At 43.5% G+C, this 27,751-nt stretch overlaps 1 protein-coding gene across 3 annotated transcripts in view; it reads left to right on the plus strand.

The window, feature by feature from the left end:
- The first annotated feature begins 18,101 nt into the window (after window positions 1-18,101).
- The window catches only part of NOSTRIN (nitric oxide synthase trafficking), a 57,859-nt gene continuing 48,209 nt past the window's right edge, over window positions 18,102-27,751 (plus strand). For all 3 annotated transcript variants that reach the window (XM_046019293.1, XM_046019294.1, XM_046019295.1), the window contains exon 1: window positions 18,102-18,200. In XM_046019293.1, coding sequence (XP_045875249.1) covers window positions 18,174-18,200 — 27 coding nt within the window. In that variant the 5' untranslated portion in view covers window positions 18,102-18,173. The remainder of the gene's footprint in view (window positions 18,201-27,751) is intronic.

Raw genomic sequence — 27,751 nt, forward strand, 5'->3', positions numbered from 1 at the left:
AAACCACCCAGAGCACAGCACACCCAGACCCATCGCTGTCAGTGTATGCACAGCTCAAAGGAGCTTGACTGATATGTTCTCTGAGCCCATGCCCTCCTTTGTTAGGGCTTCTTTCCCTCTTTCTATGCATCTCCTGTGTAACACTGTCTTCCCTGGCTGCTCTTCCGCTCTAAGCTTATGTCATCGAATATCTCCAGAGCCATAAAAATAGCACTGACACCCCACCATCCCCCCACCAGTATTATGAAAAATAAAGCAGATGTCCTATTAAAAATCTTACAAATATTACAGCCACCCCCAACCACAATCTGATTGCAAGCATGAGTAGGCCTAATAAACTACCAAACTTTCTCCAAGGCAGAGAAAGACAGGCTACAGGCTACTACGCCACTTTGGAGGGCCATGAACTCTTCCAGTTCTGTAAGCGAAGTGTTACCTCGCAATTAGCCATACCATGGCTCAGCGTCTCCGAGCCCCTGACTCCTGGGGCTGCCACATCCGGCTTCGGCACATGGTATTTCTGCCCCCAGTTCTGTTTCCACCAACCCTGCACTTGCTTCACCAGGAGCAGCAGCCGCAGTACCGACAAGAGTGACAGACGGCACGACAGCCAGCCATGGGGGTCGGACACCTGGATCTACCAGGACCAGGACACCTGGTCAGAACCAATGACCGTCGTGACCAGAGCCTGAGGGCCACACCCTTGATTCTCCCCAAAGCCGCTGTAGCACAAGGAAACAAAGTTTCTGTCATTCCTAAACACTGAAGTTAAAAAATATATAAAGTCTGTATCTGTCAGGATACAAACTATCTAGGCAGGAAACAGAGTCATCGTCAGATGATTCCTTTGGAGAAACTTCAAGAAAAAGACTGCTGTCAGAGGAGTGGGCAAGATTAGGAAAGATAAAGCACCCAGAGGCCAGCAAGCATGGGGAGCCGTTAGCACCCTGGGCTGGGACCAGATGCCAATGAGAGAGAGCATCTTGGAGGAGAGGCTGTGCTGTGGGCTGGGGAACAAAGACGCTGACACCACTCTCCCTGCTTTCTCATGCCTCCGCCCCCATTGGTTGAACTCAGAAAGTTGTCGGTGGGAACCACAGAAGTTGTAGGGGTCAGTCCCTCACTGGATAGAGCAGAGACGTGGTGGGGAGAAAACAGAGGAGCCCGCATCAGGCTGGCGTTCCTGCATTCCCACCTGGAGCCTGGCACAGAATGGCACACAGCAAATATTTGTGGGAGAAACAAATGAACCCACTTCAGAGAGCGTTGGTAAGATGCGAGCTCTTAGCAGTTAACCTGCCCTCTGTTGAGGAAAGAAGAGCGTGAGAAAGCACTTGGTCACTGACTCCGAACTTGGCATTGCTGTTGTGTGTGTTGGGGGATGGGGGATACAGCTTCTCTCAGCACAGCAGCTGAGAGGCATGGTGGCTGTGCTCAAGTTAGAGAAGCCGCCTGTGGTACCAGCCTCCCAGACCCAGGGATAAAGCACATCAGGGGAAGAGGACGGAGGTCTGAGGCTGGAGAAGTGTCTAGAAACAGAAAAGAACTGAGGAGAGGGAGCTGAATTGCCGGAACACTCATAGAACAGAAGTGTGAAAGCTCTAAGCTCTGGTGCTCGTGACTAAGTGTTTTTTGTTTTGGGTTTTGTTTTTGTTTTTTTAAGATTTTATTTATTTATTTGACAGAGAGAGAGATCACAAGTAGGCAGAAAGGCAGGCAGAGAGAGAGAGGGAAGCAGGCTCCCTGCTGAGCAGAGAGCCCGATGCAGGGCTCGATCCCAGGACCCTGAGATCATGATCTAAGCCAAAGGCAGCGGCTTTAACCCACTGAGCCACCCAGGCGCCCTCGTGACTAAGTTTTGAAGCAATTCTTTACCCAAAAGGCTGGGCTGTTTTTTTAACTCAATGAATGATGAAAATATTTGTATGGCCAAAGATAACTTGAACAACAAAGGCTTGGGTTCCTGACTGCATCTTTTGATCACTTAAAAATATTTATAGAGGGCCCACCAGGTGCCAGGAATGGTTATGGCACTAAGGACGGAAGGGTAGAGAATACAGATACGGTCCCTTCTAGGAAGAGAAAGAAAACACAAAGAAGTGCAGAGTGTTAGGTTGCTGGGTTACTTGAACACCAGCAATTTATTTTCCCCAGTTCTGGAGGCTGGAAGTCCAGTCAGCAGGGTTAATTTCTTCTACAGCCTGTCTTCTTAGCTGGCCTTCTCACTGTGCCGTCACACAGTCACTCCTCTGTGCATCTGTCTGTGTCCTAATCCCTTCTTTTAAGGATGGCAGTCATATTGGATTGGGGCTCCCCCTGAAGGCTCCATTTTACCTTAATCACCTCTTTTTCACCATTGATGAAATTTTCATCTTAGTTTCATTTTTCCAACAAAAGGGACAAAACAAAGTTTCAAGGGTATTGTAATTTGGAGAAAGTTAACATCCTCTATCTTCTGCAATAAATATTGATTCATATATGCACTCTATTTCTGGAGCTTTTAGGGATGTGTACACAGAATGCATAAATGGAAAAGTTACCTAATTATCTCTCTAAAAGCCCTGTCTCCCAATACAGTTATCTCCTGGGATACAGGGGCTAGGACTTGAACGTGAATTTTGGGAGACATAAGTCTGCCCATCATACAAGGTAATTTCACACAGTGACCAAGAACAAAAGTCATGAGGAAACAAAGTGATCATATGGTGACTTCCAGGGCTCTTCAGACTGGACGGTCTCTGACACCTCATGGACAGGTGACTCGGGCTGAGACCTGACAGACAGGATGCTAGGGACAGGATCCTAGGTGGTCACAGACCAGGCAGTGGGGGCCAGAAACACAAAGGCTCTAAGACAGGAATAGACTGGAAGTTTCGAGTTGCAGCAGGAAGGCCAATGTGATGAAGCAAAAGAAACAAAGTGGAGAGCGTGAGTGAGGACATTCTAAAGTTTAGGAAGGGGCAGATCACATAGGGCCTGTGTCCCATGGTGAGGAGAGCAAGTGTCAGGGTAAGAGTGATGGGAAGCCCTTCAGGGAGCAAAGCAGGGGGCAGCACAATCTCGTCTGTTGTCCTCTTTGATGAAAGAGAAACCATGCCCATCCCAACCATGATGGAGAAAACCACTCCAACCTCATGTGGGTCAGCGGTGACTTCAGGGCTGTGCTGGGCACCCCATGACCGGGTGGGGTGATGAGCACGTGGCCACTGGAAGAAATAAAGGACAAAGGGCTATTGAGGCTTCAATCCACAGGCAATATATTAGGTCTGGGCAGAGAACGAGAGGTGGAAGCTTTTACCGCAAAGATGTTAAGACCCAGGACAGGAAGAGCCTCCAGGTTTCCTCTGAGGAAAGCAGCTTGAAAAAATATGACCAATGGGCCGGGGTCAGCCAGGGGAGAGCCTTAGGGAGAGCGCAGACTTCCAGACTGAATGGCGTCCTTTGTTGTTGTTACTTACTGTTCGCACCTTTCTTTGTGTGGTTCCAAGGCCGCTCAGGGACAGGGTATTGATGGATGACCGCAATTTCCAGAACACCCCTCTGGGGGAGGCATGCGTCCAGCAACCATCCTTGCTGTTGGTAGGTTTTACAGCTTCTGAGTGAGCCTGCCTGGTTTCGCAGAAGCTACAAATCAGAGTTTTATTCATGGGTTTGTCTATTTGGGTAAGCCACGGCCAGGCCTTCACCAGCACGCCTCCACCACCTGTCTTCGGTAACAGGGATTGTGGCTCGGGAGAGTTAGTGACTTATTTTCTGTCACCCAACTAACAAGCAGTCGAATTGAGATTTGACCCAGACCCGACTGATTTAAAAACTTAGACATACCTTCTCAGTACCTTATGCTTCTTCCAATGTTTGCATTTGTTTCTGAAGACGGGCTGCTTTGAGTCCTACTGCATTTCAACTGTCCTTGGCTTTTTCCTTATCCACCTGCTTTCATTCTCCTTACAGATCTCAGACTTCCACCCCTGTAGGTCTTATCCCTAGACCCCCTCTTTTTGAGATTAGATTTCAGGGCTCTCAACTACATCAGGAACCCTTCTTTGGAAAGATCCTCAATAAATCTTCTATGCCAATGACTGAACTCAATTGTCAAAGTTCACTGTCTTGTTCCAGTTCACAAAGAATGCACCTCCTTCTCCAGCTTCACCCAAGGAGCTTGCAAGCACCAAGGTATAAGCCAGAACACAGGTTTACATCAGTGCAAGCAGTTCAATAATCCAGTGCATTGCAGACTAGAAGAAGAGAAGATATGTAGGTTGTGAAACTAGTTCTTCAGTGGTTTGGATTTTAAGAATGGGCTGGAAATCTCATAGGAAAATACTCCTAGGGGGTGAGTGAGGGATGGGGTACTACAGATGAAGAACATCGAGGAAATAAAATGGCAGCCACCAGCCCTTCTTTTGGGGAGTCATAGCAGTAAGTTAGATTCATCAGGATTAAACTCTCAGTTCCTATTAATTTTGTTCAACCAGGACGCTAGTAACTACCCAGTTAGCCAGCCAGCAAACAATGCATAGGATGGTAGGCCAGTTGGAGCCATATCACCAAAGATGAGCTCAAAAGGGTCCCTAGAGTCTTTAAAAATAGTGTTCTCGCTTTCTGTTGAAGGCACTAGACTGTTCATAGAACAGAACTCTGACATACTATATCCCCACTACCATTTCTTGGTTATTCACTTGTAAGTCATTTCTAAGGAGGTACAAAACAGTGTATACCATGTTAGCTGCAAACACACAGAACCACAGTGCTAATGAATTCATAAAATGCACATCAAAATGAAGTCAATGTGTGACCTGAGCACAACTCTCCATGAGCCATTGTGTGGGGCATTGTGAGAGATACAAATAAGCCAGAGGCAAGGCTGGGAAGAGAAGGGGCTCTCCATCCAGTTAGAGAGGCTGAGCAGGGGTGCCTGGGTGGCTCAGTGGTTTAAGCTGCTGCCTTCGGCTTGGGTCATGATCTCGGGGTCCTGGGATCGAGTCCCACATCGGGCTCTCTGCTCAGCGGTGAGCCTGCTTCCCTCTCACTCTCTCTGTCTGCCTCTCTGCCTACTTATGATCTCTCTCTGTCAAATAAATAAATAAAATCTTTAAAGAAAAAAAAAAAGAGAGGCTGAGCACAAGCAGTGATTATTTTTAATAAATCAAGGGGGCACTGAAAGAAATGATACTTATTCTGTTATGCAGATTAAAGTCTATGATAAAGGCAAAGGTTTTTGAAAATGATAATTACTCTATAGACATGACATTATCATTATCATCTTATCAAATCTATTGTTAGGATAGTAATCACAGAAAAGTTCAGAGGAGGGAGAAGTTGCTGCAGAATCAGATGAGAAAGACTTCACGGTGAAAGCCAAGAATGAATTTGGATGAGTCAAGTGGGAAGAGGAAGGGCATTGGAGACAGAGGGCATGGTGCGAACCAGGGAACAGTCCCTTATCATTGCCTCTGCCTCTTTGTGGCCTGACCACTGATGCCCTTCAGTCTATCTTCATCCCTGCCCATGCCTCTTGGCCAGGTCCCGAGTCCATGGTCTCAGACGGGCTATGTATGCTATGTTACATCTCCAGCACAGTGGCCCCACTCTGCCTCGAAGGCCTTTTACCTCTTTTCTGTAGAGCTAACTCTCATATGGCCTTCAAGATTAACACAGGATTCCTCCGCCCAGAAAGCCTTAGTCGCTTGGAATGTGGTGCTCTTCCTAGAGAAGAAAAGGGCAACCACTGAACTCTATCACAGTACTTATCACACTCCCCCTCTCTGGACTGTAAGCAACCTGGGGGGAAAGAACTTGCTTTTTCTATCTGGATCCTTAGCCAACACATTCGCTACATAGTTAGCACTCAATAAATGCTTGTAGAATGGATGTCTCTATTTACAGAAATAGGAGTTTCAGGAAGATAAAGAAGTTTCGGAAGGAAAAAAAATGAGTTAACATCTACATTTTGAATTTGAGCTGGTGAGCTCGTTCATTTGGAAATATCTACCAAAAATTGGCAAGATGGACTGTAACTAGGTACTATCATTACTTCCATTGTTTCAGATCAAGAGCTGGGTGCACAAAGAGAAGTAGAACTTTGCCTTGGGCTCAGACCCAGTAGGCAGCAATACAGAGCCAGAGCTCTGGGGCATTTCTCCATTGCCTGCTAATCAGAACCTTGGGACATCTCTCCACTAGAGGGGTAGAGGAAAAAGCTAAGTTAGCAAAGAACTCTTTGGTAATAAAGATAGGAAGAAATACAGCGTGTTAATGAGAACTCTCACCCTCCCTTCTGCCTCTTTCTCTCTTCCTTCCCTTCTCTTCCTAAACTGTTCAGTTCCAAAGCTCTTGGACGGGACAAAGCAGGGTGGATGTTTCTGCCAGGTGAGGGACACGGGGTGGCCCAGAGTGGAGTGCTGAAGGCCACACGGGCTTATGGAAGTGTCTGCAGAGGAGGGTAGTACAGCCCGAGAATCAGTGTGGGGTGCAGAGGGGGCCCAACATCAGTTATCAAGCCTAGGTGGGATGACGAGGGCAAGCCTGAGGGGGAGCACCCTGGATAGGAAGTCAGAGCATGGAAAGTGAGAGTGGCTGCAGTAGGAGAACGGCTGTATGCAGAGGAATGGAACAACAATTGAAGCCAACGTCTTACTGGTAGGAAAGGGAATTACATATATGGAGCAGAAGAATATGGAATAAGTATAGTATTGGATTAAAATTATTATAAGCATCCATGTAAAGTCATGGCTTTCAATATGTAGGTAGATATCAATATAAGTGCAAAGGTAAACATATCTCTGGGTGTATGAGAGTGTATCTCAATACGTTCCCAGCTGTCCACCCGTGAATCCCTGGCCAGCTCAGCTGGGACCCCAGGTCTTGGTTTTTAATCCATCCTAAGTCCATTTTCCACTAAAAGGAACCAACCTCCTGAAGAAATGGCTGAATCTTGGGCTGGGCAGGATAGCACAGGCTGAAAGGGAGGATTTTTTGAGCCAGGAAGCAAGAAAGTGCACAAAGAATGTTGGGGAAATGGTTTAAGGATGCAAAACAAGTTGTAGGGCCTCTCACTGGTCAAATCTGAGACACTTTGTGCACCAAAATGAATCATAGTAATTGATTATAATGCATTGAATAAAAAGGGAAACTGAATTCATGTAAATTAACAAATGAATAAACTGAAAGTTTAAACTTCAAACTGAAAGGAACGAGGTATTTGCTTAGTTTCATGGTACCTCCCCACAAAATATTTATTAACTACAAAGGTGAAAGTAGTCATTTCACAGCCAAGAAGCCTGGCAGACAGCATCCTAATCAAGTAAATGTCATCAGTAATGGGACAAATGAAATCCTGAGTCACTTGATTGGATGCAGTAAGAAAGTCCATCACTTCTGTGATACTCCTGCCAAAGATGCATTTATCAGATCCATGCAAATTGAGGGGCATTCTACAAATAATTAATTGGTAATCTTCAAATGTGTCAATGGCATGAAAGTCAACCAAAGACTGAAAACTTCCAGAGCAAAGGAGACACTAAAAAGATGTGACAACTGAATGCAAGCAGGATTCTGAATTGGATCCTGTTGCTATGGAGAATGTAATTAGGACAATTGGTGGAACTGAGGAGTAGATTGTGGTAATCAATCAATGTTAATTTCCTGCCATTGATGGTTGTATTATAGTTTTGTTGAAGAATGTCCTTGCTTGTAGTAAACACATGGTAAATACTAAGATGTAAAAAAAGAAAAAAATTCTGTGTCCTGAACTTGAAATTTGCCTGTAACTTTGAGCTAATTTTTTAAATCAATATCTTTGTTTTCAAAACCCTAATAATATCTCTAGAAATTTTCAAGTATTTAGAGGCAGTAAGGATTCTTTTAAAAAATGAGAATGCCATCTTTGAGTTCCAAGAGTAATAAAGTAATAATACAAAATGCCTCCCTCAGCCTATTAAAGGGAAATTTAGTGAAAGAAGAAAATGCATTAGCTAAAACTTCTCAAGAATTCAAAATTGTTTCAGATACCTGGGTGGCTCATTTGGTTAAGTGGCTGCCTTCAGTTCAGGTCATGATCCTAGGGTCCTGGGATGGAGTCCTGCATCAGGCTCCCTTGCTCAGCAGGGAGTCTGCTTCCCTCTCTACCCTTGTCCCTGCTTGTGATCTCTCTTGTTCTCTCTCTCTCTCTCACACTCTCACTCTCAAATAAATAAACTTTAAAAATATTTTTAAAAAAAAGAATTCTAAACTGTTTGGTGAGTAGTCAAGTTAGTTTTTGCAAGTTTTTGAATTATAGTAGTTGTATTCATCAATGCTTTACATGTATAATAAACAATCATCTTTAATAATGCCTTGTTATGCCAAAATAAATTAAAATGGTAACAGTAATTATAAACAGTCATTGAACATTTATTACGCATACTCTGCTATGAAGCATGTGATTTTTTTTTTTTAAAGATTTTATTTATTTATTTGACAGAGAGAGAGATCACAAGTAGGCAGAGAGGCAGGCAGAGAGAGAGGAGGAAGCAGGCTCCCCGCGGAGCAGAGAGCCCGATGTGGGGCTCGATCCCAGGACCCTGAGATCATGACCTGAGCCGAAGGCAGCGGCTTAATCCACTGAGCCACCCAGGCACCCCCGCATGTGATATTTTTACTTCCAGTTTGCATATCAGAAAACCAAAACTTGAAAGGGTTAGGAAATATCCTCCAGGACACCTGGGTGGCTCAGTCAGTTAAGCATCTGCCTTCAGCTCAGGATCCTGGGATCGAGTCCCACACTGGGCTCCTTGCTTGGCGGGGAGCCTGCTTCTCCCTCTGCCTCTGCCCCTCTCCCTGCTTGTGCTCTCTCTCTCTATCTGACAAATAAATAAAAATCTTTAAAAAAAAATTTCCCCCAAATAAGCATACTAATGTATAGTATAACAAACTTTTGAACCCACATTTTTCACACTCCAAAGCCTATATTATTATTAATTCCTACCCTCTGGCGCCTCCCACAGAGGATTTTAGGGAGGATACCAGAAGCCTGGGCTTTGCTCTAGAGCCTCTCACTCCTTCACTGTTTACTCCCAATCCAATCCATCACTGAATCCTGCTGGTTCCATTTTAAAACTCTACCCCTTTCTCTCTGTGTTAGTTAAGGCCTCGCCATTTTTCCCCTGGTTCCCGGCAACAGGCTCCCTCTCTTCCTGATTCTTAGCTCAGTCTTTTTAAGAGTCTCCATGCTGTTGTCAGAGTGATTAGTCTACAATGCACATCTGAATATCACAATGTCCTTAAAACCCTATATGGGAAAAGACCCTATGTGGCTCTAATTACCTTTGGGTTAAAGTCAAAACATGGCGCCCGAATCTTTCACTGTCTACGCTCTATATCACTTCAGCCTTACTAACTATAAGGTCCCATGGCAAGGTCCCCCATGCTGTCTGCTCAAGGAATTCTTGTGGGATTTATAATACCCCGAATGCACCAACACACACTAACGGACAATTAATACGTGCCCCCCAGCAGGTGTGACCAACTCTCACCTGTGTTTTCTGGCATCTCCCCTTTCCCAGCCGGGATGAGCTGGGTACCTCTTTGGAATTCCCATCACATTTCTGTACAGACTTCTTTTATACAATCTATCACAGTATTATATGTCCTTCCTTCATTGTACTGAGCTCCCTGTAAGAGGGATTCAAATTTATTTGTCGTTGGACACCTCATTATGCCTGGATCAGAGAGGATGCTGCTTGAAAACCCCACTGAATGACTGAGTGAGTGAGCGAGTAATCATCAATGAATTACCAATTGTATAAAATGCGCGAAGATGCAAAAAGACAGAAAGAGTAATTTTCTGGAGAACCATTTCCGGTTGGGGGAGAAGCCGACTAACGGGTGAAATAACTTGAGCACGAAGACAGAAGGGCAAGTGTTTTTAAGCACATACGTGGAACTGGGTGGTTGAACCTAAGTTCTGAGTAAACGTGCTTTAAACCCTATGTGCCCTCAGTCCCAGAGGTATACGGACGGCTTTAACCAATACATCAGTTTCTACGTCCGAATAGGTAATGCAGGCACATCATACGAAATTCCAAATGTGTGAAACTCCCTCTCGTCTCCATGTCCATCTCCAGCCCCTCAGCTCCGGGCACGGAAGGCACCACAATAAATAACCACTTGGAGAGCTTTCGTTTTCTTTCTGAGGTTCTATCTTCATAACCTGGCAGTGATTTATAGGAAATAACTATAAATTGATTATTTATAACGTGGATATATAACCAAGGTGGAAAGGACAAATAAATCCCGCAGGTGACATTTTATTTACATATGCAAGGCTGTCAAACTCCTATTTTGCCCTGGAGACTAAAGCAGGCCTTAACCTGGACATTCCAGCATGCATATTAACTGAAATCTCTAAGACTGGCCCTAGATGAGCTTAGAAAAATGTAAGTAAATGCACATGACTATTGACATAGGTAATCAAATGAAGAGATAACATCATTTGGTTGTAAAATAATCTTCTTGTGCTTTTTTTTTTTTTTAAAGTTAAAGCCATCGATCATGGCTGTAGGATGACTTGATTATTAATTAGTTGTCCATTAGTCTTCATTTCCTAAGGCTTATGAGGGAAAAGTAAATGTATGCTAATTTGTCTGAGGCAATTTAGTTTATTTAATTTCATCTTTATTCTCTATTAATGCCTGGAGATTTTAAATTAATATATATGGAACTGGGACATGCACAGTGACAATTCACCCAAGCACACTGAATGCAAGGCTAGTGTGTGTTTATAAAGTTACTTATGACCCTTTGGACTTCAATTTAAAAAGCAGGTTATTCTTTATGAAGCGGAAAGTGGTAAAAAGGCTTATTTTGTGCAGTTTTAAAAACCACAATATAATTAATATGAACTGAGCATAAGAGTTAGCTCAGATGCTACAGATCAGGCTGGCTGTTGACAATCCCGGTATCCCTGTGTGCCTCCCTGCTCCTGTTACAGCGTAAAACACTCATTAGTGCTTCTAAATGAGATGGATTTTTTTCCCCAACCTGAGGGTTTAGGCAAAGTTACTTTTTTTTTTTTTTTTAATGTATGCATTAAGGAAGGCTTTAGAAATGTATTTTTCAGCTTTGGGAAGATATGGAAATTAGGCACACTAATCACTGTAGCAACCAGAGACTAAAAATAAAAAAGCAATTTAGTCAGAATGAGATTGCTTCTACGCTGCTCCCTGAGGGTGATGGGTGGGAGTGGTGTCATGTCTCGCAAATACTGTCCATGGTTCTCAGGGGCCTGACATGGCCAGAGAGATGGTATCTGTAGTCTGTCAGCTCAGACAAGGCAAGGAGTCGGCTTCGTCCAGGACTCAGAAATGGGATGGCCCCGGCAAGGTATGTCAAGGTGCTTAGATGTGGTGAGCTGCCGGCCAGCCTCTCTGTCCGACCCCCTGAGCCCTAGAACCCAGCAGTGCGGCCCAGTCCTCCTGCTCACTCTGTCACTGAGGACACAGGCCAGCTGCCCCAAGCCCAGGGGCTGTCCCTTTATATCCCTCTTGCTGGGGAAATAGTGGAAAATTCTCTTAGACATGCTCAGCAAAGTTTGCAAAACATCGCTCATTTTAGTCTACAGCTTTCTCAAATGTATTCTAAGCATAAGACCCCTCTTTGATTTTATCTTTGGTCCCAAGACTCTTAACTCATCTCTTTCTACCCTTTTAACCGACAAATCTACAAGCAAGTTCTCTAAGTGGTCCTTGGGGATTCTTTTGATTCCTTTTCAGTTTCCTGTTTGTCACGGCCATTTTTAATAAGAGTGTCAGAGATTCTTAAGTGCATTTGGGCCATTTCCCATTTTAGAGTTCCTGCCCAGAAGGTCACACTTATCTTCACCTTCAATGTTTTGAACTCTGCTTCCTGAGAACTGAAGATAGAGGTCTGCCCAGAAGTAACGTTGCCTGTCTTGTCAATGGAAAGGAACTAGATAATGAGGTCACTTTCTCAGTAAGGAATCCAGTGAAATGAAAACAAGTATTTATTGAACAGTTCCTTGCTCCAGGCACTTTGTTATAAAGAGCAGGAGGGATGTGGGAGGCAGACCATTAAACTAATAATTTCAATACAACGGGATAAACAAATCAAAAGAGGTATGTGCAATGGATAATGGTAGACAAAGGTCAGAGTGTACTGTCTGGGGAAAATGACACTAGCTGGGCTTTGGAGAGAACTCAAAGTCAGCTAGGCCAACATAAAGGTAGAAGGAACCCGCGTTGTGCAAAGTGTGGAGGTATGAACTAACAAGGCTGGCTGACATCATTTCACTGATCAGTTTTTCCTTTTAAAAAATTAAAGTTAGTCTGACTGTTACTCTCTCTTAAGTGTTATTTGTCTTATTTGTTTCTGAAGCCATGTATGCTTGGTTCAGATGTGAATATCATCCAGGAATGTATGCCAAGTAGGAGACTTCCATAGTCTCAGCTGTCAGGGGTATGCTATTGTCTATCTAGTGTATGTGTGTCCAGATCTTTTTTCCTTATATATGTACCAAACTAGAATCATACTTATTCTTTTGCAACCTGTTTCTACATCAAAATGTGTAAGTAAATATTTTATACTCCATCGTCAATTCTTGGGTATTTGGTATCCCACTGTTTGCATTGACCGGCCGTGTAGTGCAGTAACTAAACATGGAAGTGTTAGAGTCAGATGAATCCCAGCTACACCATTACTCACTGCATGACCTTGGGTAAGTCATTTAACCATCCTGTGTAACCAACGTGAGTTCTCTTCTTAGTGAGTCATAGAAACTACACCAGGTGAGTTGTCACATAAGGAAATTTTATTTGCAGCAAATAAGGAGGTCATGGGGCATAACTTCTGAAGCCATGACTCCCCAGGCAAGGGTGAATGGGTTCCTATATAGAGGCAGGCATAGGCTGCATGTGTGCCTTAAGGAAACATTGTATGTTATACAAACGAGGCTTGTGCTCTTCCTTGGTAGAGATTTTAGGGTAATAATGAGATAAAGGCAACTGTTGGTCATCCCAGAGGTCACTCCATGGTCCATCTGCACAGGTGTGAATGGCGGGGTTTACCTCAAACTGGTCTGGGTGGTCTGGGCCAACAGAGCTCTTCCTCTGGGCAGTTGTTATTGCCTAAGGGGTAGTTTCAGTTTCCATTTTGGGATGTCCTGCCTGTTAGGGTCCTTTGCCTGAATTAAGAAATAAGCTGGAAAGAAGAGCTTAAGGAAAAATGTGGGACAAGGTGGGTGGGTACAAGCAAGAGAGCAGTAAGGTTGGGTCTCGGGGTTTAGTGACATCTGTGTCCCAGTGTCCCTATGTGTATTAGAAAGATGAAAACAATACAGATCTATCTTAAATTATTGTCATGGGGCTTAAATAAGTTAGTACTGTAAAGCAGTTAGAATAGCAATGGGCAGATGGTAAGTCCCCTAAATGTGAGCTCATATTACCATAAAGGATTTAACCAGGTTGTGATACTGTTTAATTAATTTTTATTGAAGTGTAGTTGATATACAATGTTACTTAGATGTATGACATAGTGTGATTCAACAAGTTTATATGATGTGCTATGCTCACAGCAAGTATAGATCCCAGCTGTCCCCATACAATGCTATTATAGTACTATTGACATATTCCCTATGCTGTGCCTTTCATTCTTGTGACTCATTCATGTTGTCCCTGGAAGCCTGTACCTCCCACTCCCCTTCTCCCACTTTGCCCATCTCCCCGCACTCTTCTCCTCTGGCCATCATCATCAGCTTGTTCTCTGTATTTATGGGTCTGCTTCAGTCTTTTCCTTGTTCGTTCATTTGTTTTATCTTTTAGATTCCACATATAAGTGAAAGCATATGGTGTTTATCTTTCTCTGCCTGACTTATTTCATTTAGCCTATACCCTCTAGGTCCGTCCATACTACTGCAAATGGCAAGATCTCATTCTTTTTTATGGCTGAGTAATATTCCATTGCATGTGTGTGTGCATGTGTGTGTGTGTGCATATACATTCACACCACATCTTTATCTTTATCCATTCATTGATTGATGGACATGGATTGCTTCCATATCCTGGCCATTGTTGATAAAGCTATAATAAGCAGAGGGGTAACTAACAAGTTTGGGTAAAAAGCTAGTATTTACTGAACCATATGGTATTTCTATTTTTAATTTTTTTGAAATTACTGGATCATATGGTATTTCTATTTTACTGGATCATATGGTATTTCTATTTTTAATTTTTTGAGGAATGCCATACTTTTTATCACAGTGGTTTCATTGGTCCCTAGTGACAGATGTTTGTGCCATTTCCAATTTTTTACATGCTTTGGCGTCTAAAGAAACTTCCAAGGCAAGTTATGAATTGCCCTTAACCTCTATTACATTCAAGCTCCTGTGTCTTTCTGAATTAGCAATACCCAACAACTGCTTACAAGCACTTAACAAATGTTACTATGTCATTGACTCCTCTCAGAGGCAGTGCTGAATGGGTTGAGTGGAATATGGTAAAGTGGCTTCCAGCTAGACCCAAGGGAGTCCACTGCGAGTTTTCTCTCTGCAGGAATGCACTCCAGGAATGCAAATGCTACCCATAGACAGGGAAAGGAAGCAGGAAGATCGACGTCTGAGATGTCAGTCAATGAGTCAAGTTGGGCACCTGGACTGGAAAGAAGCCAGAGAAAGTGTATAAAAGCCAGAGACAAACCTGAAGACAAAGAACTCAAAAGGATGCCTTGGGAACCAAACATTTTAGTGTTCCTTCTGTGAGATGCTCCACTTTATGTAGTTCTCATTTACCTGTAGTTAGAGAATGATGTTATTATCAATGGGAGTCAAGGACAGGCTGCCCCAAGATAAGCCACTTGACGTGAAGATGATTTTGAGTTAAAAAGTAACCAAAACCCCTCAGATTCGGGAAAAGCTCTTTACCTTTCTCCACGACTGCCTAAAAGAATTTAGACAGAGGAGCTGCTCCAGGAAGAGAGCTATCATGATAGATAACTACATTACAACATAAACTAGGGATGGCAGACAGGGAGGAACCTGAGAGGTCCTATTTGTTCAAAGTCTTCTCCTTGTCCCACTGTCTCTGAGTGGCCTAGCAAGCACTGATTTACCAAATACTCTTTTTTTTTTTTTAATTCTTCCTGAAAATTGCATTCCTTCTCTTTGAAGACCCAGAGCCTTGACCTCTTCACCTTAGTTCAGAATGATATGTCTATCTCATTTTGCCTGATTGTCTTTGGAATTTCCTTATGTGGCCTTCCTGTACATATGCTAGTATTAAATTTGATTTTCTCCTGTTAATTTGTCTCATGTCAGTTTGAGTCTTAGTGCGGCTAGAAGGACCTTGAAGAGTGCAGGAGTTCTTTCTTTCTCATAATACGAATTCCAAAACTACAAGGCTCTTCTTACTCATGCTCAGGCAGGAACTCTACTCCCTCCTCCCAGTCTCCCTGGACCATATCTGGGAGTCAGGAGACAGGGGTTCTCAGAGGCACAAGGACAAATGTACTCACACCCAGGTGCCTCACCAGTGATAGCCTCTGGTGATAGCTTAGAGAACCTGCTTGGCTGTTTGCTCCTCCCCCACCGGCCACCCCAGGGTGAGTGTGCTTTGCTGTGTTCTTTGGGTCAAAAGGAAGAATGAATTTCCAAGTCTGTGTCTAAAGTCATTAGAGGATTAATTCTTTATTTCTCTCCATAAACTCAGTCTCTGCCGGAGTTCCAAACATGTCCCCTGAGGCTGAACTGGAGCAAGGTAGAGGATGGCCAGTAGCAGCCATGCCCTCTGTCCTCTTTTCTGCCTTATCTTTTTAATCATTCAAGAACAAATATTGACTGACAATTGTAGTGAATTTAATGTAAAACTAATCCTGATTCCCTGCCTTCTCTGTATCAGGGGTGAAGTTCCCCCACCTCCATGAATCTGGGCTGGTCTGAAAGGCGTTGGTCAGCCGAATGTGGCTGAAGTATGATGTGTCAGTTCCAAGCCTGCACCTCAAGAGGGCTTGGGTGCTTCTACTCACTCTCATCTCCTCACCAGGCCCTTTGAACAGCTCTGGTTTGACTACTGGCTGAAGAGAAATCGCCTTAGCCTGCAGCCAACCATCTGCCCAGCAGAACCCCGAAGAGCTGTGCTGGCAAGCCCAGCCAAGATCAACAGTGTGTGTAGATGACCTGCTTTCACATGAGGGATGCTGGGGAGACCTGAAGTACCACCCAGCTAAACCACACACCTGTGAACCAAGGAAGGTCTGTGCCATTTGAAGCCACTGGGTGTTGTTTGTTACACAGCATCACTGAAAATGGATAACCGATACAACCCTCTTTCTGATCTCCAGAATCAATTTTTTTTTTCTTCAGATTCAAACACCTCTCTGAAAAGCTCAACAAATAGCCAAAGTCTAGTTTCAGGCCAGATTCAGCCCGCATAGCAGTCTGTGAGGAGGATACTGTAGCCACAAGAAGGCATTTTAGTTTAGCAGATGTCAGGAAGCCTAAGGATAAACTAGTCAGCCTGCTGGGAGAGACACACTTGAGGGCGATGGGAGCAGCAACACCCTACCAATCTTTAATAGGGCCACGAAGATCCAGTAAGTGTGGTGTGATGGCATTTCCTGTGCAAACCAGCAAGGGAGGCCGATCTCCCCATTTTGAACAGAGCTGGAGCTGAAATGAGACTAAGAGCCTGGGAAATCAGAAGGAAGGCTCTGAGCTGCCCCAGGCCCTCGAACCAAGGCTCCAGCCAAGTTGATCTATAATCTCTGGTGGCCAGGAAGCCGCCCAGTGGTATCCGAACGACATATTAACTTTAGTTTTTAACCTGTCTGTACACGTCTTTCAGAATGCCGAGTGGCCTGATCTAATTCTCGCCCCTACTTGCTACTGCTCCGTGTTGGAACCTCCAGTGGTAAATGTCCTTGGGAGAAGCTAAGAAGAGAGCACTGTGTGAATGATGATTCTCTGACTATGGAGCACTCTTCTCCATCTGATTGCAAGACAGCATCTCTTCCCCCCGTGACCCCTTCCTCTTCATTCCTTATTTCTAGGGACTTTGAAGAAGTCTGCATACCTAGGGTAGATGAATGGAGTTTGCCCACCCTGGGTAGCTCTGAAATGTGCCACTGGCTTCTCTTGATGGAGCTTCTCTCAGACTGGGGGCCTGCCAGTCATATCAAAGGTGCCCGCAGCCCAGCAAATGGCCACCGAAAGGCAACAGGCCATTAGCTGGAAATCTATGGATTGACGACTGGGTGCAGAGAAAGCAATGAATGATAAGTTGCTGATAGTGGATTTCTAGTTTACTGTTTACTCTTTTGAGTAATAATAAACAAGAAAGTGAGGGTCTTTAAAGGAAAACCCTCCTTAACTTCATAGTTTGGCCTCTTGGAAGGAGAATGAGGGTTCTGAGAATGAGTTCTGAGAATGAGGGTTGAATTGAGTTAGGCCCTGTGAGGTGGTTAATGTGTGTCCTGCTCCCCAGACTTTTCTAGACATTTTCCTACCATAGTCATAGTTCTGTGAGTGTGGTCCTAATTGTTTGGTACCTGGCCCTGCGGTGATTTGGTTCAGGAGAACAGTGACTCCGTGTGTGTGTGTGTGTGTGTGTGTGTGTGTGTGTTAGATAAGGAAGGGGGTTGGGGGCATCAGAGCTCAGGATTGGTCAGTTTGCATATCAAAGTCACTCTCACAGGCAAGTTGTTTGTTATCTCCAGGAATTAGCTAACCCCAGGAGGGGCAGTCCCTCCTGAGGTCTGAAAGGCCCCAACACGTCAAAACGTCATGAAATAGAGAAAATTTTAAAATGTGATAAATACAGCAGGCTGGGAGACTGGGCGTCCTCCGTATCTACCCCGAACACCCGAATTATTGGGACACCTGACGGCTTCTGGGCCTCCTCGCAAAGTCAGGCGGTTTAGGACTCAGTATTCTGCCCTCTAAGTATTTACAGAAGTCATTGTCAACATGTCAGCGCAGCTCTCTTGACCCAGAGCAGCTCTTTGCTTTTTCAGGAAACAAACGGGATGAAAGTGCTGGGCCGGGACTTCCTCCTCAGGGTGTTTGACAGGGACTGACGCACTCTAGGCCCTTTGACTGTGGGAAGTCCAGGACACACCCAGCCTTGATTGTACTTTCTTGAACGAACCCCGGCGCATAAGTAAAAGGACAGAAGGGAAAACATTCCAACATGAGGGACCCGCTGACAGATTGCTCGGTGAGTAGCTCTGTGAGGTTTTGCGCCTGTGGGTGAGAGGGCGGCCTTAGAGGGCTCAGTTTATATATTAATGGGTTTTAACTTAAGGAATTTGAGACATTCTGAGGACAAACGTGTTTAGACATTGGCCGTGATACAAAAGTCTTGTGGCTTTTCTTTGGTTCGACTGCAAACAACCCTTTCTAGCAAATGACAGGGCAGGTTAATAATTGTCATCTTTTATTCTCATATTGTTGGAACAACTTTGAGTGGGTATAGCATCATATTTGCTTGCAGATGGGGTTGTTTGGAAAACATTCTGAAGACAGACGCCCAAGGGGCCAACCTGGTGTGGAACGTGGCTACCCAGATGCTCAGAACCCACAGGCAGCTTAGGGCTCTGTGAATGAAGTCGGGGTGGGAGGTTTTGGCATATTTCTCCATAGCCTGCAGAGTCCAGAATTTTAAGGCCCGCAAGTGGAAGGACAGGCGCTCCCACCCTGCCCGGCCTCCAGTGGTTCTCAGACTGTCTCCCAACATGTGTGTTTAGTTCTGGGAGTGTTATCAAAAACAGAACATGGGTCAAGAGTCCGAAGATGGTGTGAGGTTGTCAACAGCAATAGCAGAGATGAAATTTAGGAAATAAGGAGCAATTAAAATAAGGCACATGGCCAGGGGTGGGGGATGGTGGTCCTATACTGTGGACGTAAAATAATCTAGAATCATCAAGGTGTTAGCTCAGTAAAGGGTGGCAGAAAACCGAGATCGGTCACATCAGAAGCAAGGAGTTGCATTCATCCCTCGAGTATTTTATTTAAAAAAACAAAAACAAAAAACCCTAACAATAACAAACTGTAGAAAAGCAGATAAATGAGGGCTGCAGGAGAGCCATAAAGAAGAAGAGCGGCAGGGGATTACTGGTTACATTTCGTTTCTACAATGGACAAGCGCAGGTTTAAAGAAGGTGGAGCTGTCAAGGCGAGCCCACAAAATGAGTTCATGAATCAGATGGGCTAGATGAGATGAAGGGCATTGGCTGGTACTATTAATAATGACCGTGTGCTAGCAGGTTCTGTCTACTTTCACTTTTTAAATGCAAAAGGAAATATGTGTTTAACATAAAAACGAATTCCAACAATATAGTTGTATATAGATTCTAAGATGGAAAATTCTCCCCCTCCGTTTCCTCCTTCCCAATCTTTTCTCCATTGGTAAGCACAGACAATTAAAAAAAAAAAGTATTTTATTGTTCATGTATTTGCTGTTTATTTTTCTCTCTCTGCATTTGCCCCCTTACCCAATGTTACCTCCTCTCCTTTCTTCCTGCCAATACCCTGATGACATTTTTGCATGGGGGTGGTTGAGCAAGGCAGGAATGGGGTAAGTGGAGGCAAAAGCTTGACAGCAACAGTCACCAAAGAAGAAAGTCATGGCCACATGAAGAGTGAGATAGAAGAGAGAGAAACTAGGACCAAGTTAAGGGAACAACACAAACACAAACTGGTAGCCTGATGTTCTTCTCAAAGGCTGCCTTCAGATCAGGATCTGGGAGACATGTTTCCTTCTGAGCAGCGCCCCAAGAGAACCTGTCACCACATGTGTGGGTCAGCTTCATGCTCCCTCCTTAACATACTGAGGGGTTCTTTTCCTTGAGCCGAACCGTCTCCCCAGGGACTCCCATCCTTGTCCACAACCTGAAGTTATCTCTCTGGGCCCAGTGCCATCAAAGGTAGTCTGGGAGTCAGGAGGAGGCCGATACCCATCCCTTCAGCCAGAGTTCCCAAATCCTCTAAAGTCATGGAATCTTTATTTAAATTTGCACCTGTTTCATTTTCAAGGGTTCACATTGATTTCCCGGTGCAGTTCTAGTTTGTGCTTAGGGAATAATGTTGTAAGAAGATAAAGCTTCAGCTTGGCAGCAGAATACAACAAAGGAATGGACTGCCAATGAAAGCTTCATGAAACACAGGCGTGGTTTCGTGAGGAAACCAAACAGAACCCAAAGATTTAACCACCTACAAAATGTTCCCATTCCATCCCTATGGCTGCATGGAACACAATTAATTCATAAAGCCTTAGCTTAACTATAGTTTTAAGCTGGTCTGCCCCAGGGGGTCCATGTATGAAAATCAGTGGTTACATGAAATTCAATGGGAAAAACATGTCCTTTTTGTTTCTACTAATCTAACTGAAATTTTAGAATTTACTTCAGAGGCACCTGGATGGCTCAGTCGGTTAAGCATCTGCCTTTGGCTCAGGTAATTGTCGCAGGGTCCTGGGATGGAGCCCTGAGCTAGCTGGGTGTCAGCCTCCCTGCTCAGCAGCCCCCCTCGTGCCTCCACCTCATGCCTCCCCATGTTTGCCCTCATGTACCCTCTCTCTCTCTTTCAAATAAAAAGAAAAAATCTTTAGAATTTACTTCAATTCTGAATAGAAGCAACAGACTTCGGTACTACCACAATGTCTGTGATTTGTAACCAAAAAAATCACGGATATTTTTATATAATATCACAGGGGTTGCAATTATCTAGAAATATTGTATATATTCCGTGTGATTTAGAAATTTAAGTTATTCTGAAGACTTGTGATTTAGTATGTTAATTGAAGAGCACATGTAATTTTTAAATTACATTACATTTTATATTACATTTTAAATTACATTAAATTAATGTTTCAATAAATGTATATCAATATAATGTTTCTTTTGTAACCCTATGCTATTTTCTCTAATGCATTTTAAAAATATTCTGAGTAAAGTATAGATTTCACAACACACCCAAAAGCACCATAATACCAAAAAATATTTTTAAAATCTCTTATTAAGTTCATGCTCCAGTGACCAAGATAGGCTAATATCTATCAGTGTCTATGCTCAAATTATTAGTTCCCGGGGTTGCACAAAGGTGGCCTAAATGTTGTGTAGGCTTTTAACTAATCTTAAGCATGTCAGAACTTATTTGAGGAAGATTTTGAAGTTGTTTTCGCAAAGGCACAGAATTGGCTCTGGGCCTTAATGTCTTGATGCCTCTGAGTTTAGCTTCTATACCTACAAAGAAAGGAAGGAAAGAAGAAAAGGAAAAAAGAAAAAAGCTCAGTGAGATAATTTTCAAATCCAGGTGCAAGGCAGTAGACAGGAATCGAACTATCTCCAAATGAAGTGATCCAACCATTTTTCTTCAAAATCAGCCCTTTCTATGAAATAAAACCATGGAAATCCTGGGCAAATAATGGGCTGTAACCAAGTTTAAGCTTTTACTCACTCTATAGTGGCCAGGTAGGAACCTGTCAAAGCAGGCATTTGGGGCTCCACATGGTCTGTCCCTTCCCTTAACACCATCAGCTGCTGAAGCAACACCAGCCAGGCTGTGGGACACCTCCTCTAGCCACCTCACCTGCCAGTATGGGCGGCTCAGTGTGGGTCATGGGATGTTCACTTGCACTAAAACGGAAGATAACCGTTACAATGGTCCATGAGTTCTGAGTGATTCTGGTGCTTTGCACAGATAAGGAGGCAGGTTGGGTCTGACCACATAGATGTCCTATGGCCCACAGCATCCTGAGATAGATGATATGCCCCCCACATCTCACAGGCCTGTTTCCTCCTCTGGAAAGTAAGAAGAGGAGAGATGGAGTAAACCATGTTTTTTAGTGTTCTGTATCTCATAACTTAGGATGGTCTGCCGTGGGGATTCCAGATCTCACCTAGATAGTCCCTTGGTTAGAGGAGTGGTGGTTTGAAATATTATCCCCCTGTGAATCAGGATTCACATGAAATCAGTACCATCGTGCCTGTCATAGGAAAGACATCAAACAAAAGCTTATTTGATTAAATGTAAATGGAATATCACAGTTTAATCTGATACTCTGAGGGTATCACTGTCCAAAAACTTTCCATACTGCCATCTAGAATAGAAATGGACTTTTCTAGAATAACAGAATTTAACCTTCATCATTCAAATTGTGGAAAATCAGAAAGAACAGCTAGTCTGGGGTTCATACATTCTGTATTGTTTAGAAGTTATCTGATTATTCCATGTGCCCATGACTTTGCTCCATTTTTGGTGACGACAATGTTTATACAACAGAATTTGCTTACAAATGCTGGGCAGAAATATCTTTTTAGACTGAATGGGAAATGCTTGTGTATACCAGTTTTCTTGGTGAAGGAGTTTTTCATGGGCTCAGAAATGTCCCAGATATTCCATCACTAGCCTGAACTTCCTTTTTCAGGGAAAAAATACATAACCTTTTTCCTAGTAATTAATGAGCCCAACGAGAGACAGCACGTTAATAAAAATTCCCATGGAGATGTAAGATCAACAGTAGCTTCTTTTCCTGGAATGAGTATTTGGTAAGGGTAGGGTATTTGAAAATTTAGTGGGTGGGGAAAGAACACCAAAAATCCACCTTCCGTATGATTTTGACTAGAGAAAACACTTCTCGTGTAGTTGATAACATTAGGAAGCCATTTGTACTGATCATAACACTTAAAGGTAACTATTACTCTGAATAAACCTAGTGCAATTATACTGATTAGCTATTTATAAATATATTTATTTCTGATAGTTTCTCTAATTGATTGGCTCACTTAATATTTCTAATCACGGCTCTGCCCTTAACTAATGAAGTTACTTTCAGCTCTTTGGTGCTTAACTATAAAATAAAGGGGTTAGACTTTAGTGATTTTCAAGCTGTGCTCCATGGAATCCCTCCAGTTGTCTCTCTGGTGGATGAAGTAGGATGGGAAGGAGAGATGAGGTCCAAAGGGATCCGAAGGTGACATTGATCCAAAGCCAAGGTCAAGAGATTTCATCACCTCAAAGTAGACATGTTCCAAGATTTTCTGATCTCTCTCTCTCTGTCTCTCTCACACACACAACACACACACACACACACACACACACACACACCAAGATGGTCCTGGGTTCTGCTTTGATATTTATGCAAGTCTGCTTTTCACAGATTTTGTCTTTAGGTCTGAGTAGATGGTACACGAAGAAAGGTACACAATGTCTGTTTCTGAAGAAGGGGTTATGCTGCAGGAATGGGAATATTCTTAACAACTCTTTTATGTATGGTTGTCACCTTTATCGCAGGGGAGATCAGGGTTTGTCAGGGAGTGTCAGGTACATTGCATGCGGGGTCAAAGATAAAGATCCTCCCCATTGCTGTGATAACAACAGCCTGCTGCCATCTGATCATGAGGTTAACAACAACAGAATGTATTGAGCGACTTCTGGACTAGCCCGTGCCTGGGCATCCTGGAATTTGGTGAATGGGTTATAGGTATACCGGGGGCAGGGACCTTGGCAATCCTCAAATTGACAGGACATGGCTTGGGGGCGCTGCAGAGATCACAGGCCAGTTTCCTCTGCCTCAAACAACTTTGTCCATTTACCACACACTGTCCCAGTACAACTATAATTTTCTCTTTTTTTATTATTTAGTTTATTAATTTAAAAAAATATTTATTTGCTTGAAAGGGAGTGAGCACATGGGGGGAGCAGAGGAAGAGGAAGAGAGATTCTTAAGCAGACTGCATGCCAAGTGCAGAGTCCAATGGGGGGCTCGATCCTAGGACCCTGAGATCATGACTTGAGCCAAAACCAAGAGTTGGATGCTTAACTGACTGAGCCACCCAGGGACCCCCAGTGATGATTTCCTAGGCGTGCCATGAGTGAGAACGTTAGGAAGTAACATAACAGGAAGTTATCTTGAAAATCTAAAACCGGCAGGCCCAGGGTCAGTTGACGCATAAGCTATGCTTTGAGTGGCCTCTGCTTGAAACCGTTGAGTTTGGATGACTGGGGAAAGACAGGAACTCTCCACTTTCTCACAGGATCTCCAACTCCCCCCAAAACAACTGAGTTTTGAACTGGCCTCCTAGAACTAGCCCACTGGAGAATGTACTTTAAAATAAAATAAGGAGCATTTTGATAGCTTGGTAAATAGAAAAATTCTTAACTGGTTCTGCTCATTTCTGCCTTGGCTAGGGGCAAGATTTCCCCTCCAAGCCCCCATCCTCACACATGAGGTTTGAGGTACCCTGTTCTCTCCTAGGACTGCCGGACACAGACTCCTCAGGTGATGGGGCTAGTGTGGGCCCGTCCCCTAGGGACAGCTCAGCTCACAGTCCCTTCCCTGCTCTCCTGGCTCTGCTGATGGTTCTTCTCCTTCCTGCTCTGAAGCCTCCAAAATCCTCTAATCCGTGGGTCTGCTTTGTCTTCTCCCAGCCCCAGCCCTTGGCCTCATAGGTTTTCAGAGCAGAAGAACTCACTCTGCAAACAGACGTTCCAATCTTTCTCTCTTGCACATGGGCCCCTGGTGTTTGTGTTGGGTCTTTGTTTCTGCTTTGCTGTGGGCTGGAGAGCGAGGCAGATAGAACATTACATAAAAAACTCACAATTTAATACTGTGGGACATTCCTAAATAAATCAAATAGGAAAGCTAAAGGACTTATAAAGGAAATCATAAAATTTTATTGAACATAAAACAAGATTTGAACACATGAAAAGACTTACTATGTCCTTGGATGGGAAGTCTAAATACCATAAAAAAAGCCGATTTCCACAAATTTATATACATATATATATGTATATATGTATGTAATGCAATTCCAATTAGGATCCCAAAAGGGATTAAAAATGTAATTAGATAAATCTTCATATGGAAGAATAGATACCTAAGTATAGCCAAAGAAATTATGAGAAAGAAAAAAACAGTTTTTTAAAGAGAAAGCTGAAGCAAAGTGTTAAATGTCTCTATAACTTAAGTAGTGAGTTCACAATCGGTATCATTTTTATTATCTGCATCATTATTATTTTATGAAACATAAAAATGTTTCATAATTTAAAATAAAAAGTTAAAAGATTGTGTATGAGTTAGAACTATGTTCAGCTGCACATTTCAAAATCCAAAAGTAAGAGTGGCCTTAAAAAATCCTATTATTTTATTTCTCTTACACAGAACATAAGTCCAAAAGTAGAGAGCTAAGGGCTTGTGTAGTGGCCCCCAGGACCATCAATCAGGAACCCAGGATCTTTATCTCTTTCTGCTCTACTATCTTAGCACGGGGCATATATCCTCAAGATTACCTTATGGCATCAGCCATCATTTCTTTCTTTTTTTCAAATTTAAAATTCAATTTAATTAACATACAGTGTATTATTAGTTTCAGAGACATAATTCAGTGATTTAGCAGTTGCATACAACACCCAGAGCTCATTCCTTCAAGTGCCTTCCTTAATGCCCATCACCCAGTTACCCATCCCCACGCCCACCTCCCCTCCGTCAACCCTTAGTTTGTCTCCCTCTGGTTTCATCTTATTTTAATTTTCCTTCCTTTCCCCTCTGTTCGTCTGTTTTGTTTCTTAAATTCCACATATGCATGAAATCGTATGGCGTTTGTCTTTCTCTGACCAACTTACTTCTCTCAGCATAATACCCTCTAGTTCCATCCACATTGTTGCAAACAGCAAGATTTCATTCTTTTTTATGGCTGAGTAGTATTCCATTGTATATAAATACCACATCTTCTTTATCCATTCATCTTGTCAGTGGACACCTGGCTCTTTCCATAGCTTGGCTATTGCGGACATTGCTGCTACGAACATTGTGGCAACCATCATTTCTTGAAAGTTCAGGTGTCAGGAAGGAAACTTCACTGAAACCCCACACAAAACTCTCACCCACGATGGCTTCCGCTAAGGGAGAGTCACTGAGAAATAACTTTATGCCAGGGGCATGAGCCCTACTCAACATACACCTGCTTTCTTCTCATGATACTGCTGTGTGATTTGTGGGATGTTATTTGGTGATGTTGGAAGATAATAAAAGGCTTAGGGGGAGCTTAGTGAAAGTGTTTAATCAACAGAGGAGCAAATAAAAAAGCTAAACGGTCTTAAAATGTGCCCTAAAACTTTCTCATTGTCCTGGTAAGGGGAGGAAGGAGGACTTATAATATCATATCATTCATATGCCAAGTTATTTTTATGGAACTAAAAATGGCTTGATTGCCAAATAGTGATTTTACTCTCATGACTCGGAGGAGAATCATTTCCTCTAGAGAGCCTACACCTAAACCCCACCGTAGGGATGTTTTGCTTGCTCTGCAAAGAGGTTTAAAATCTGTAAATTATTTGCTGCGTTTGTTTTCAGAAAATCATATTTCAGCTGCCAATCCTTATTTCAGCTTTTTGGGACAAATTGGAATATCTGGCCATCGTGGGCCAGATGCCCTGGGTCTAGAGCAGTGGGGGCAGCTGTCTGTCCAGCTTGCTCCCCCCACCCCCCCACTGCTCACTCATTCAGATGCTGACAGGTGCCTGCAGTCCCATGATTTTGCCAACCTTGCTTTAGGAGTTAACAATGTCTTTGTAAAGAGCTTTGCCCCCTGACCACTGTCCTTGAGCCCAAGACGGTTTCAGTGAAATCTCCTGTGTGTCTACCAAATCCTGCCCTGGCTTTCTGTGCTCAGTTCAGAGGGAAGTGAAACCACTGCATGAAGACAAAGGAATTTAGTATCTATAGAATGATTGTTTTCCTATTGCCTAGGTATTGGTTCTTTCCAGCCCTGAAAGTAGGGACCTGGTCAGGTCATTTCTTTTCTTTTTTTTTTTTTTTTAAGATTTTATTTATTTATTTGACAGACAGAGATTTCAAGTAGGCAGAGAGGCAGGCAAAGAGAGAGAAGAGGAAGCAGGCTCCCCGCTGAGCAGAGAACCCGATGCGGGGCTCGATCCCAGGACCCTGGGATCATGACCTGAGCTGAAGGCAGAGGCTTTAACCCACTGAGCCACCCAGGCACCCCGGTCAGGTCATTTCTTTAGGTCTTTTCCTCCTCCATGGCCCCACGTCCTCTGCTGGCTACTCTGCTCGCATCAGACTCCGGGTCCTCCCGTGACAACTGAAAGGTAACCTTGACCCTGAGGATTCATGGATGTGAACCTGCCGGCTGTATAGTAGGTGCTCACTGAATGGGAGCTTTCAATGCAGTGCCCAGCAGAGCGCTCCTGGAACATAGAAGAGGCTGGCTCATCAGATGAGCAGAGCTACAGCACGGCATTTGTTTCGTAGAGAACTTTCATCCTCTTCTGTAAAAATCTCATTTTATTTTTTTAAAGATTTTATTTATTTATTTAAGAGACTGGGAACAGGTGGGGCAGAGGGAGAAGCAGACTCCCCGCTGAGCAGGGGGCCCAACTTGGAACTTGATCCCAGGACCCTGGGATCACGACCTGAGCCGAAGGCAGACGATGAATCAATTTTAAAAATGCAATGAGGTATCATACCTCCCAGATGGAAACTCTGAGGGAGGGCTCTTGGGACCGTTCCACCACCCAGCTGAGCTACTGTGTGTCAGGAAAGCTGCAGAATTCATTCACATTTACTCTGTCCATCCGAACACTTAAAATCTATTGTCATCAGCTTCTACTTTTACAAATACGATTTTCAGGGGGACATTGTGGAGCTCTGAATTAAATGACAAAAGCATTCCCTTGGAAGTCTTATGTCTGGAGGCTAAATTCATATAGAAATGAATTTCTAAAGGTTTATTCCTACATGTATAAAAA

Source organism: Meles meles, chromosome 9, assembly GCF_922984935.1.
Source record: "Meles meles chromosome 9, mMelMel3.1 paternal haplotype, whole genome shotgun sequence".
Classification (NCBI taxonomy): Eukaryota; Metazoa; Chordata; class Mammalia; order Carnivora; family Mustelidae; genus Meles; species Meles meles.